At 49.8% G+C, this 14714-nt stretch overlaps 1 protein-coding gene across 11 annotated transcripts in view; it reads right to left on the reverse strand.

The window, feature by feature from the left end:
• Positions 1–14714, reverse strand: part of LOC144942322 (uncharacterized) — a 156611-nt gene that overhangs the window by 36967 nt on the left and 104930 nt on the right. For all 11 annotated transcript variants that reach the window (XM_078869121.1, XM_078869123.1, XM_078869115.1 and 8 more), the window contains 3 exons: positions 10438–10587; positions 9113–9986; positions 8225–8317 (listed from right to left, as the gene is read on the reverse strand). In XM_078869121.1, the coding sequence (XP_078725247.1) occupies positions 8225–8317; positions 9113–9986; positions 10438–10587 (1117 nt within the window). The remainder of the gene's footprint in view (positions 1–8224; positions 8318–9112; positions 9987–10437; positions 10588–14714) is intronic.

Below are 14714 nucleotides of genomic sequence, written 5' to 3' on the forward strand. Positions count from 1 at the left end.
ACAGACATCTGGACCCTAACTCGTTCGTAAGTAGCGGAGTCCCTGTATCAGCATGAGTCCACACGCATGCGCATCTGCGATCGTGCGTGCGTGCTAGATTTTCAAGCGTCGTGTAACACCTTGCGACGCCTTTGGCTTCTGTCGACGGCTTGACTGCTCAAATCAAACGCCGCTGCTAAACGTTTTTTTTTGCCTTGGGAAGGCCAATAAAGTCGCACGCCTATTTTATTTAGTTTTCACGTGAAGAAATGGACCTTTGTCTCGCATGCAAAATATTTTACGACCACCGTGACACAATTACCCACGATCGTTCACACTCGAGCCAATAAGACATTTCTGTTTCCGATGCTGTAAATGTTTATGCTGCGAGGCTATCTGAACCGGTCCTGGGCCTCCCCTAGGTCGACTCAGCCTCAAACGAGTACTTGGTGTGGTGCGTAAAACTCACCAATGGGGAGACAAAGGCGGCCGGGCGTGGTTGCTGGCTTCGGTGGGGGCGGAGGTGGCCGCTCAAAGCACCCGCGTTATTGATTACGTGGCAAAGTTACAATTGCAAGGCAGATCGCACGTTGATGATGACGACGATGATGACTGGGGCTCAATAACAGAAGGACCTTCAACTCAGCCACTCACTGCAGGGCCTGCTAGGGAAGGGGAGTGCTGTTAGCGAGCACCCGTTAAGGCCGGCACGGAAACACGACGGGGTGGAGTGGTGAACTAATGCGCAAATGTGATGCGGTGCCCTACATAAGCGTACTAGGTAGAGTAGAACCCAGAGGTCGCAACCGGGTACCCGATACCCGTACCCTACCCGATACCCGGCTACCCGTACCCGGACGGGTACGGGTACCCGTAGACCGTGAGTCACTGGTGAGTAACTGTTTGTCACTCATTCCCCAACGTCTTGTCTCTTCTCACAATTCAAGTTCCTAGAATCAACCCACCTGCGCCTGCAACATGGCTTCATCCCAGAGGTCGCAATCAGGTACCCGATACCCGTACCCTACCCATACCCGACCGGGTACGGGTAGGGTACGGGTACGGCCGGGTACGGGTACGGGTACCCGTTCGCGACCCTGGTGCGGCCGGGTACAGGTACGGGTAAGGAATCAAAATCCGTTTGCGACATCTGGTAGAACCCCTCTTGACGACGTTGATTGGTTCCGCTAAACCTGTCGTTAAGTGATTTGGTCGTTAAGAGAATATAGGGAATACACATAAAAGGCTTAATCCGTACCGATAGCAACCAAAGCTCACCTTTGTCACCCGAAAACGTACTTTATAATGTTTAAACAGTGGATATTAATAGATAAAGATACTAACAACATTATAAACACGTAATATTAAAATAAACACGGTTAATAAATGCATTAATTAATATTTACTGTACCTATAACAGCCCCATCATTAACAGGGGAACGGTCGGTAAGCGAACACATTGGACTCTATGGAGCCCCTACACTACTATACACTACACTACTATACACTATACACTACACTATACACTACACTATACACTACACTATACACTACACTATACACTACTATACACTACTACATACTATACACTACACACTACACTATACACTACACTACTATACACTGCACTATACACTACTATACCCTACACTATACACTACTACATACTATACACTACACACTACACTATACACTACACTACTATACACTGCACTATACACTACTATACACTACACTATACACTACGCTACTATACACTACACTAAACACTACTATACACTATACTATACACTACACTATACACTACATTATACACTACTATACACTACACTATACACTACTATACACTACACTATACACTACTACACACTACACTATACACTACTATACACTACACTATACACTACACTACTATACACTACACTATACACTACACACTGGGCTCTATGGAGGTCCATAGTTAAGCGATTAGTCGTTAACAGGGGTTCTACCGTATACATTTTAGGCCGAGTCAACCTCGAGGAGGGCAAAACAAATACAAAGTGCCACTGACGATTGGGCATTACGGGCCAGTCAGCCTGCGGCTTCCTGTTGTCCATTGCGACTTTGACAGCGTGATTTTTTGCCTTGCTGCTTGGCGCTCTGGACCTACGGGAACTGTGCTCAGCAAACGCGATCACCAAAATACTCGCAGCGCAGTGCGCTAACCGCTGCGCCACCGCTCCCCCCCCCGCCCCCACTCACCACCACCTTCCCCAACTCTACCCCCCCCCTGGCAATTCCACTTTAAAAAGTAACTGTGCAAAGTGTGCGCGGACGGTTCGTGTGGAACGGTCTCAGAAATAAAAACGTGGCTGCTCTTAAATCTCGAAACACTTTGTGGACAACTTGTCCAATGCATAAATTAATCCATTCGGTCTTAATATAAGCCACGCTACGTGACAGATGTATGTGGGTGGTGGTGGGGGGCACGACGGGTGGTACGGTTCGCAGTGAAACCACTGCAGCCTATGGTGTTGCACCCGATTCAAGAGCCGAATGGCTCACAGGGCTGAACCTAATAAATGAAAGTTGAAACTTGAAATATCATCTGTGATTTTTGTTTGTTTGTTTAAACCATCAGAATCTGTATTTAGACTGGAGGAATCCGATGATCCATGAAGCTCTTTTTCACAGATATTCCAGTGTGGGCGGGTCATCGTAGTACTAGCCAGGCAGGATTAATCTACTGCTGGATGAATGCCTCTCCCCAGGGAGTCGCAATATCTCACGGTCACAATCCATCCATCCAAAAGGCCTAAACAAAATCAGTGAAATATAACAATAGGTTTTCCCCTTTTTTCTGGCAACAGTGAAGATAATATCAACCATCTCAGATTTTCCCATGACATCAACGTCATCATCAATTGTTATAAATAACGACCAAAGAAAAATTATTTCAAGAACAATGCTTGATGAACTCGTACGTATATTGATGTTATGTATGCGCGCTGAACTTCTTTCGCACCGTACGTAGCCAAAGGTGCTAACCGGAGGTGCGGACGTAAGAAGGAAGGCTGCGATGTTGGGCTCAAGTTCAATGCATTCGCGAAGCAGAAAAAACACGTTCACGAAGGTCGCGAAACAACTGGAGGCATCTGTCGCAGGGAAACACAGCCGGTAAACACAGCAGAGTGTGTGAGCACCTCGGACAGTGGCGGACCGGGATGGAAGAGATGAAATTCAGCAACTTAAAATGAAAAGCAACAACAGCCGATGATGTTCAATGCACATCGATCGTCCCTGCATTATTACCGAACGATTGTTTCACAAATGATAATTGTGGGCGAGATCGCCGAGTGAGAAAAATGTAAATGTGTGTCGTATACCCTCATCCACCCGACAGAGCTAAGCAAATAAAAAAAATAAAGCTATCACAGCAGCACTACTGGTGTTGTTGGAGAGGTCCCCACATACACATTTAACATTTAATACTCATTACACACAAAGAGCTCGCCACAAATTAACCACAATACCTTGCTGATCTCGTGAATGAGTATAAACCATCACGCGAACTTGCAGCAGCGGCTTTTGGTTAACCACCGAACAAAGACGGTCACCGCAACGCACGCTTTCAGATGCGCTTCTACGGCCGTCTGGAATGCTCTCTTTCCGATATTCGGAAGCCACTGCAGCTATGCACTTTGATAATCATCTAGATTGAAAACGAATTTCTTTAGAACTGCTTTTTGTGTTTAGTTTGTTGTCCTTCACCTGCACCTCCGATTAGCACGGTTTACGGTTGACTACGTACAGTGTGAAAGAAGTTCAACAAACATAAATAGTCCCGGTCTTTTCCGTTCTCACCTGGCGAAACAAAATAAACGAACGATGGGGGAAGACTTGAGCAAGTTAAAACATTAGCCTAACCCTTCTGGAGCGGTGAAAATAAGCAACCTCCAGGATGCCAATTCAGAGGCCCAAATAAACAAACAATCAAACGAAACGTGTTTCTCGTATAGTTCTTGTTGAAAACATAGACTCGGCTATATCTGTGGCAAAATTTCAGCAATCTAGCCCCCAACTTAGAACATCGTGAGAATTGACACGGGCCAGCCTCGATCGTCCGCGTGTATCCGACACCGTTTATGCAACGGCACCGGTGGTGTTGTTTTTGCACCGCGCGACATTCAATCAAAAGCCGGGAACGTCTGCTGACTCAAAACAACTTTTGGCGTTCTCCATTGGCAACTCCCTTACAAGGCCAGCGATGGGGGAAATTCGACATTCCCATGACAGCCTCTTCCAGAGGACTCTCCGTAGGAAACCCCCACTCTGTCGACTCAACGGTGGACGGTTAATTGAAAAGTGCTTTGGATACTCTCGCACTGCGGGCGCGTTGCAAAAATACACGGCGTGAAACCGGACGCCTATTGTGCGTATTATATTTTCCATCAACGGCAAACGGGGATGGCATCTTAAGAGATAGCTACGCATCTCAAACAGCCAGCCCTCCCCCACTACCACGTTCCTCACCACCACCAGCACCACCACTCCGGCCGGCTGGCTGCAGCCAACTCTGTATATTGAACTTCTTTCGCACCGAACGTAGCCAACCGTGCTACTCGGAGCACCCACAGAGTGAGCGGCACGCAATCGAATGGTTGCAATTGCAAAGGTATTTTGCGGGGTTGGGGGGTGGTGGGGATGACTCAGCCCATCATCCCTTTGGGGTCGATAAAATGAGCACCGTTCGCTGTAGAGAAATCAACAGTAGCTGTGGTATGAGTGTACTATCCCCTGGCAAGGGAATGTGGAATTTCCATCACCGGCTCCACAGGGGCTGTAAACAGCAGCGGGGCACCGAAAAAAACATCGATTTGACTTTTGACCACCGCCACGACCGCCACCATCGCCCCACTGGCCAACGTCCCCCCACACGTCGCAAACAAACCTCAGCGAGGTCCCAGCTTGGTTTGTTTAAAAAAGCGCTCAGCTCAGCAGAGGGGCGCAAGCCAGGAGCCGCATTATTTTAGCAGGTGGTGGTGGCGGCGGCGGCGGCGTTGGTGGCGCGCGCGTGTTTGCGATGTTACGCCTCGTCGCAGAGAAACGAGTGTTGCGTTTCATTAGTCCGCGCGTGATGTATCGAATTGCATACAGTAAAGGCCTTCTCGCTATTCATAGTCGCGGCGCTTATCGCGGACCAGACGGGCGAGGCTTTTGCGCATGCAGGGGGAGCGTTCTATGGCAAGAAAGCAGATCGAGCGAGAGAGCGAGACTTAAAATAATATAAAAGTGAAAAAGTCACGCCAACAGTCGCATCTTTGTGACAGGTGCTCGCCAAAGCTCCGGCAAGGAATGTTAAAATTAGGGGCTGCGAAACGGCACTGTTTGGACGTGGAGAAGCCCCTTGGAATTAAGGGTGATAAAACGACAAACGCGCTTTCATTCCTAAGACCACCCAATGTCAGTGGACAAAAAGATCGCAAAGTTTGGATTCTCAGCGGCACCTTTATTAGAGGATCGTTCAAGGTTAACGAAAAAATAGTTAAAATGTTTGGGCTTTTTTTCTTTTCTCAAACGATCACGGAAAGCAGTTCCCACCTTCCGTTCACAGCCCTGAACCAGTGGTGGTAATTCCTCATTCCTCTGGTGGGGGTGAGTCTATCCATAGGGCACAACTGCTATTTTTTACGCACAAAAGTTGTTCAAATGAAGTACATAGAAGTCACATAAAGTAACATTTTTTTCGAAGGTGTTTCTCTGCTATAGACACCACATTCTCAAGATCATAAGATGCTCTGGTTGCACTCCAAATTTGTGTCCGTTACTGAAATGATAATGCGGTCACACGCATACACAGCTACCAGATTCATAGACGCACCTCTCCAACTTTTGCTTTAAAATAACCTGGAGATTAGGGATACGCGTTTGTCCCGTCAGCGATGCAGTGCCCCGGTGCCAAAAGCGTAGAATTCTTTGCGACAAGCACGCGGCCATCTTAGGACATCAGCTTTCACATCCTCTCGTCGTTACGTTCATTTGAAAATCTTTTTCGGGACGCTTATAAAAAAAAACACACACACACGTACGCTTGTGCACGGCAGACCACGGCATCGTTGAACCGGTTACAGCCCCTTGTAAAGAGAATCGGCTGTGTTCACACTTCCATGCAATACAAACTCCTCCCCCCCACACAGAATGTCACAAGCTGCTGGCCGCCATCATGGAAATTACCCAGAATGCTTTGGCCAGCTGTGACGACGCTGCACATGCGAGTCTCCAGTCGACGGCCGCTACCACTCCACACACAACGGTTCAGTGATCCGTCTCTCTTTCATATACAAACTCAGCGTTGCTTTTTTGTTGTTCCGTTGTACAAGGTTCGATGGTTTGGCTGGAGTGCTCTTGCCAATAATATAGGGCAAACTGGCGGCAGCATTTGTTTGAGAAGCCTGATTCTGCTGATGAGACCCAGGATGTCAACACCAGTCCACACTTTGCTTGCTCGAACAAATACTGCTGGATAATATTGGTGTGGAAAGCCAATAGGTTGATGGACTAAAACACATTTTTTGTATGTATATGGAGAGACAGAACGGAGGCCCGATTCTAAATCTCCATCTTTTATCAACCTCCAATTATAAGTATGGGCAAACGTTAAACAACCCTCATATTGAAAAGGCCAATGAAGATGTACGGTATGAATGAAAGTTGTGGATAATAATTATAATCACAGATAATTACAGGCAATAAAAATCACGACAAACTATACAAGTCTTGGCCTAGCGAAGCACACACTCGTCCTTTGCAATGGGAAAAAAAACGTGCGTATGTAATGAGAATCAAAGTTTAGTATTGAGTGAGAAAAAAGAAAGCAGATGGACTCGAAATGGTGACGCGAGGAGGCCGTCAAAGGATTTGGTTGTCACCCCGAGCGCGGGTAACTCGATGCATTCTCACACGAAAATATGTTTTCGTTTCTCAAAATGGCGTTCGTGTTCACCCGGCCAATGTCACCGTTCCATGGCATTCCGACGGCGAGGTCCAGTCACAGTTGAGGCCACTGACTCTCTCGTCGGGGTTTGTTGTCCGTGCACCCCCCCCAGCCCCACCCCATGTCACACTGCGCCGCCATTACTCGAGCCAATTAGGCATCTTACCCAACGCCGGACGGAACTAAATCATGCTTCGTGTTAACCCTTCCCCACTTGGATGACGTACGTGCGCGCACGTACACGCACGTACGCGTACGTCATCGGTTTGTCTTCCGAATCCGTGCGGCACTGGAGTGAATCGGTGAGTGATCGATCGGGAAAGTGCTAATGAAACACTTGAACACCTTTGTCAACAACACAATGTCCACTGCAAAATAGGTGACGTTTCTCGGGAATGACCGAATCGTCATAGCACATCTGTATATCTACATCAGCTCAAGCCATGGGTAAATGAAAGGACGTTGTAACCGTATACTCTGCATTGTTCAAGCAGTTGTAATAATGATGCAGAGCAAGGAGGCGGCACACGGATGCGATCCACGCGCCAGCAAGCAGGGTTGGTGGATCACTAAAAGCATTTGGCCAAACGTCCCGGTGCAGGACCGCTCCTGAAAATGAGTCTTGAGACTCAGCGAGGCTTTCGTGGATTATTATGGATAATTAAAGGACGTTACGCACCATGTTCTCCGCACTGCTAAAGCAATTTCAACAACGATACAATATCCACCGGTTGCGTCATTTGGCAAAAAAATTAATAAGAATGTTTTATCTTTGGGAGCATACGGCACGACGGAGGGCCGTCTTCCCGAAGATCATTTTGAACGTGCCCCTTTAAAAACCGGAAGAAGGGGGGGGAAGAGACGTCTTCTAATTCTAAACGATTACGTAAAAAGGGAAATAATAAAATAATAATAAGAAAACATAATAAAATAAAATAATTATTTTATTATGGTTTATTTGTTATAATTTTATTATTAAATAATAAAATAACAAAAATAACGCATAATAAAATAAAATAATAATTGTATTATGCTCTATTTTTATTATTTTATTATTTCCCTTCTACGTGACTTTACCGAAAGAACCAAGAAGATGAATCCCTGCAGTCACGAAAGCTTTACATCGAAATTTTACATTAAAAGGCTTATCCCGGGCGGTAATAGTCGCTTCCTGGGTTTGGCGATTTCTTTGAAATAAAAAAGAAAAGGTTACGACCGACAACCGGCTGACTGAGGCCGTGCGTGGCCGTGACTCTGCACCGCACTCACCCTGCAGCTGCTCCTGGACATCTCCAGCAGGCGCCAAAGGAACAAACGACTTCACCTTCATCGGCACGGCCCTCTGCTCAGACGCTGGGCAACCTACCTCGCGGTAAATCACAGACGGACAAACATATGCACTTTAATTCATATTCATATGAACTTTAACCAAAATTATTCTTCCCTCTCGTCACCAGAGACAAGGTGACCGTTCGTCCCTCCCCGCCCCCCCCCCCCCCCCCCCGTGCGTTAGAGAACGGCCCACAGAAGCGGATGTCGCAGGACCATTTTCTGAAGAGTTCAGTTTCTTAGCGACCTTTTTATCCACACTCGGGGCGATGCAAATTTCCCACCCACCCTGCAACGAAGAAATGTATATCGCATGGCGGTCGAAACAGCGTTTGCATTTTGTTTTTTACTTTCAGAGAAGAGATGTTCTAACTATGTAACAATTTTTATTTTATCAGGTAAGGCACACTGAACTTCATAGATTTTTCTCAGAAGTGACCTGGCCACAAATGGTAACTCAACTAAGTGGCTTATCATGATGTGGAAAAGGTATATCAGCCAAATACTTTAAACGCATTTTGATTCTAAATGTGGAGGGAAAAACAGGAGGACCCGGGGAAAAATCCACGCGACCATGGGGATTGGGATCGAACCCACGACCTCCTGTATACCAGGCGAGGTAGTTAACATCTCCCAACCGGTGGCGTCTTGTAGCTCTGAGAGCCAATGCTCTAGACAATTATGATTCATCGTTTGTGCATTTTCCCCACACAGCCTCTCGCGACCGATATTCCGACTGGCATTTTAAGTTGCTTGTTTTTCAACCTCAGCTGTAAAAACGCCCAAAATCACAAGAACGACGCTCCACAGCGGCGTGTGCACGCTCACCGTCTTGCTCCGACCTGGACAGAGCCTCCAGCTTGCGCTGCTTTAACGAGTCGACCACGTCGGCCAGGCAGGTTTTGCGACGTTCCGGAGTTCCCGACACAGCGCCAGCAGCAGCGACAGCGGCCGCGGCAGCGGCGGCGGCGGAGTTCCCATCCTCGGCTCGCTCGTCCGCGACGGCGCCTCCGTCCGCCGGCTCCTCCACGACGGGACCTCTGCCACGCGGCCACCGCTCCTCCGCGACGGGGCCTCCGTCCCCGGGCTCCTCCGCGAGGAGCTCTCTGGCGTGTGGCCACCGCTCCTCCGCGACGGGGCCTCCGTCCGCGTGCTCCTCTACAACTAGAACCCTGCCACGCGGCCACCGCTCCTCTGCAACGGGACCTCTGCCTCCCAGCTCCTCCGCGAGGAGGCCTCCTCCCGCAACGGTGCGCCACCTCTCCTCCGCGACAGGGCTCGGCAGCCCGCAACCGTCTTTCTCTTCCGCCCTGGGGTTCCTGACGGAGCGGAGGCGCGGCGACAGAGGAAGAGCAGGAGGAGGAAGAGGAGGACTCCTTCTCTTGGCCTCGGAGGCTGAGTAGGCGCCCTCCTCCTCCTCCGAAGAAGAATCGGCGTGGAACACTCGCTTGCGCGGATCACCGCCTCCTCCGTTGCTCCCGCCGCCACTGGCGCCGCCGGCGTCGAACGGCGTGGGCTGATCGGAGCCGTTCTCTGCCGACGGAACCTCCACCACGGGGCCTCTGCCGTCCGGGGACCAGCGGCCGACCAGCAGGTGCTGCATCTTGAGCTCCACGTCCCCGCACGACCGTGGCTCCGCGGCAGAGCTCCACCGTGGGGCTCGCTCCGCGTCCAGGCCTCCGCGAGGGGAACCGCGTTTCGCCTGCGCGCGTCAGAGGCGTGGAAAGTAAATCACCACGGCGACGTCGATTATTTACCCGTTTCAATGCCACCATCGTCGAAGTCGTCGTTATGATGAGTAGCAGAAAAATATCTATCCACTGTTGGATGAAGGCCCCCCGCAAGCTGATGCGATTTCTCAATGTCACGCGATGCGAAAATCCATCTCGGCTACTGCACACGAGCCAATTTCATCGCTCCATCTCTGTAGTAGAGCCTGGCTGCAGGAGGCTCCGTCTCCCGTGTAATAACTAGGCCAGAGTGGAGGACGAAGACTTTGGCACGGTATGGAAAAGGAAGAGAAAAAGGAAGGAGAGATGTCGAGAGAGAGAGGGAGGAAGAGCGAGGGGATGATGGAGAGCGAGGATAGAAGGAAGTTGCCAAATCCCTTGCGTGTGGGAGCACGTGGTTTCTCCCCCCGGAAGTGCCCTCACCTCCGCGGTGGGGCTGCCGCGGGTTTCCTCCGTGGTGCGCGCGTGTCCGGGGCTCCACTCCATCAGCGTGTCCCGCTCCGCCGTGGGGACCGGGTCCTCTCGCGGAGGTGGCGACGCTGGCACAACCCGGCTGTTTCCCACGCCGCCGCCCTGGTGAACGGGGCACATGGGTTTGGGTTTGAACTTTTTTCTGTCTCAACACTAGAACCCTGCCGCGACGGTCAGTCGGTCAAATCGACTAACCCTATTCCCGTTCTGATGACGTACATATGTACGTCATCGGAATGAATCTGGAAGAACAAGTAAAATAACTTTATCGGTACCAAGGCTCCCACGAGGCCATGTAGGAGGCCGTGTGGCACAGTCTGACGCCATCTATCATGGAGTGCAGTCGTGTCGCTACGGGTTCTCTGCGGTGAGTACAATGTCTTTAAAACCAATGGTGCTACAACTCTATAAATAAAAAGAACGTCCAGCCCGCTTGTGCATTTTAACGTGACACCCCACCCTGCAACTTGCAGGGTGTGGTGTCACGGTAGTCACGGTAGTGGCGATAAGAGAGTGACCAGGAGGTGACCAACTGCCCGGTGAGTGAGCGAGCGAGCGACTGGAGTGAATCGGTGAGTGACCGATCGTGAATCGCCCCAACTCGCTGCTTTACCCCGAGTTCCATGGAGTGCAGGAGGTAGGAGCTGGACAATCCACGCGAGATATGACAGCAGCAGGACTCAAGCTCTGGTCCAACGTGCGCTTCGTATGTGAATGGATGTTGAACCGGTGCATGCGGTCGTTCGTGTGCGATAGAGTCAAACCATCCGATCAACGCATCGTGGCTCGCTGAAAACAACGCGTGTGTGCAACATCGCAACATCGCCCCCCCCAACTCTCAAACTAGCGCAGGCTACCTCCATACTCGTCTCTGACAACGTATGTACGTTTGAACTTCTTTCGCACCACACGCAGCCAGCCGTGCTAAAGTCGGTGGTGCGGGAAACAACAGCAGTCATAACTGTTTGGAGGTGAGTTAATTACGTGGTAGAATACTCTGGCCCCTTAAAGATTGCAGCCGCCCTCCCTCTCCCCAACCACCACATCCTGCCGCCCGAAAATGAGACACGTGAAGAGTCCGATGACACCAATAACGTCATCAACCCCCCCCCCCCGCCGCGTCACCTCCCGTCCAGCGGCACAAGAGGTGGACACTTGTGTTCTGTTTTTCAAATATTTCCGCGCTATTGGGCAAATGGAACCATTAGTCGGTCGAGGAGTCAATGACTTGAGTAGTCGGATGACAGCCCAGCTCTCGAAGATGCAAATGACACACTGAAGGGGCGATCGGTGCAATGATTCAGGGTTGTGATTGATAGCACCTCTAGCAGAGGTCGCAAACGGGTTTTGATTCCTTACCCGTACCCGTACCCGGCCGCACCAGGGTCGCAAATGGGTACCCGTACCCGTACCCGGCCGGGTACGGGTAGCCGGGTATCGGGTAAGGTACAGGTATCGGGTACCCGGTTGCGACCTCTGACCTCTAGTGGCTGCAGGAGCGGCGTGAAAGCGTTCCATAGAACGTCCACGGAATGGAAAACGAGGTTTCTTCTTTGTGCGATCTGAAGCCTGCATGGCCAGCTCAAGAATAAGCATGAGTCGACGCATTAAGTCGACAATTAGATGCATCAGTCCGTTCGCACAAATGTCTCTCGTCGTTTAAGCACACCGCGTGAATTTTCCTGCGGGTCTTAAGCTGCGCGTTATGAGCTTAAAGATTTGTGAATGAGATTTAAAGAGAGAGAGAAAAAAAAAGGCTTTGAAATCGCAGACAGTTTCTCCGTCGCATTTCTCAGAGGTCAAAAGCCAAAGTGATTTCCTGCTCAAACATGAGCGCCGAGGCACTTGGCGCTCATCTCCCGCGCACAGCCCCAAGCTCGACCGACCGCGTCTGGTTTCGGATTGACGACGTCCGTGGTCGGCAAGATGCCGGCGTGGGGTTTGTGTTCAGGGCGACATGAACACACCGTACTGGTGGGGGGTCACCGTGGGAAAGGGGCTCACCCTCTCCCACCCAAGATCGCCGGCGTAACAGAGTGGCACAACGCGGACGTCCAGAATCAACACCTCATTCAAACATCGCATTAGATCGCGATTCCTCCTCCTCCTCGAAAGCACTGGTGGAACCATCAACAGCATCAGAAAATTCATCGGAGGCTGATGCTGTGTGTTGAACTTCTTTCGCACAGTACGTAGCCAACCGTGCCAATAGGAGGTGCGGCGGGGGGCAAGGACAACAAACTGAACACAAAAAAACAGTTGTAAAGAAATGAGTTTTAAATCTAGATTTCAAAGCGCATAGCTCCAGTGGCTTCCTAATATCGGAAGGAAGCGCGTTCCAGACGGCCGCAGAAGTGTATCTGAAAGTGTGCGATGCAGTGACCATCTGTAAGGAGATGCTGCACATCACCTTCATAAAAATATAAAAATTAAGTCATAGTCGTGCGATTGTGGCCATGCAAACCTAAACCATGGACCAAATAGTCAACCCGTAGAGACCCATGAACATCCACGGAGACATACAGAGACACACAGACACCCATGAAGATACACAGAGGTACAAAGGGACACACAGAGACCCAAAATAATACATTAAAGATTTGCCACACGAGTGAAATTGTGGCGATGCAACACAAACTCAGGACCCACAGAGTGGCCTGCGCTCCTTCGATGGAGGAGGAACGCTGTCATGAAGCCCTCTCGCCTTGGCTAGCAAACCTCTACATTTGCATTCATCTCTTGAACATATTGCCACGCGCAGGAATAGAATAGCCCGGAGCTAACTTGACGGATATTCCACATTCCTACGGGGGGGGGGGGGGGGGGGGGGTTGGCGAGCCTATCCATAGGCCAACCACTGTTGACCTCCACACAGAGTGGTGGATATTTTATCGACCCTGGAGGGATGATGTGCCGAGACAACCCCCCACCCCTGCCCGACCAGGATTCGATACTCACAGGGCCACCTGGTCGGTTACATTTGTACGCTCACACATGTCTGTGCTTATTCTTAGGTTTTTTCGGTAAAGTCACGTAGGTAAAAAAATTAAAATTAATAAAAGTAAAATAAAAATAAAATAAAAATAACGACGTTTCGGAGGCAACACAAGCTTCCGTCTTCAGGTGGAACCGTCACAGCACGATAGCTGTATCATTTTAATTTTTTTTACCTACGTGACTTTACCGAAAAAACCTAAGAATATGAATCCTTGCAGTCACGAAAGCTTCAAATCTAGAATGTCTGTGCATATGTATGAGTGTGTTTATACATGTACAAAGACAAAGATCCCCCCGTATAGCCTTTAACAGACTTGGGGCAAGTGCTGTTCGCGAGCACCTACGAAGGCCGGCACGGCGTACAATGGAGTGCATGGCCAGAAACACCCCAGGCCGCCTTTGTCTCTTCTTTGCTCATGTTATACACACATCGCACTGGGTACTCTTTTAAGGCCGAGTTGACCTAGGGAAGGGTGGACCCTATAACGTTTGAGGTTATATTCGTCACGGTCGTGATCGGGAACCGAACTTGCGTCGCCAGGTTCGCAGCGCAGCGGCGCTAACCACTGTCCCACCACTCCCCACATCCTTAACACGCTGTTAGGGCAAGTGCTGTTAGCGAGCACCTATGAAGGCCGGAACGGTACACGAGGGGGTGGGTGGCCAACACGACGCCCGAACGCCTTTGTCTTCCCAGAAGCAATATTTACACACTGCACCAGGTACTAATTTGAGGCTGAGTCGACTTAGGAGAGGCCCAGAACCGGTTCAGATGATCGTCACACTGGCGTTGCTGGGTTCGTAGCGAAGCGCCCTAACCGCTACACCACCGCTCCCCACATACACACACACACACACGTGTAAACACATAGCGTGCATAAACAGAAACACACAAAGCACACTGTCGCGTTAAAGCGAGTCGCGGGGTGTTGCTCTCGAAGAGCATCACGGCACGCACAGCGTCTCCCTGTAGCAACTTGGCAGCCAAGTGAAATAAGTGCAAGAGAGCGCAAAAAAAGAATTACTTAAAATAATACGCGTAGTAATAATGAAATAACACACAAAAATTACCCGAAATTACTATTTTTTTTCTGGAAAAATCAACGCAGCGCGTGTCAGAGGGCCGACTGTGAAAGACTCAATCAGTGGCGTTTCTCCGCTTTATTTCATTTTTTTCCCCCCCTACTTTTTTTTTCCACGGACCGTTAAAACAAAGGCCTCTCTCTCTTTTT

Source organism: Lampetra fluviatilis, chromosome 27, assembly GCF_964198595.1.
Source record: "Lampetra fluviatilis chromosome 27, kcLamFluv1.1, whole genome shotgun sequence".
Taxonomy (NCBI): Eukaryota; Metazoa; Chordata; class Hyperoartia; order Petromyzontiformes; family Petromyzontidae; genus Lampetra; species Lampetra fluviatilis.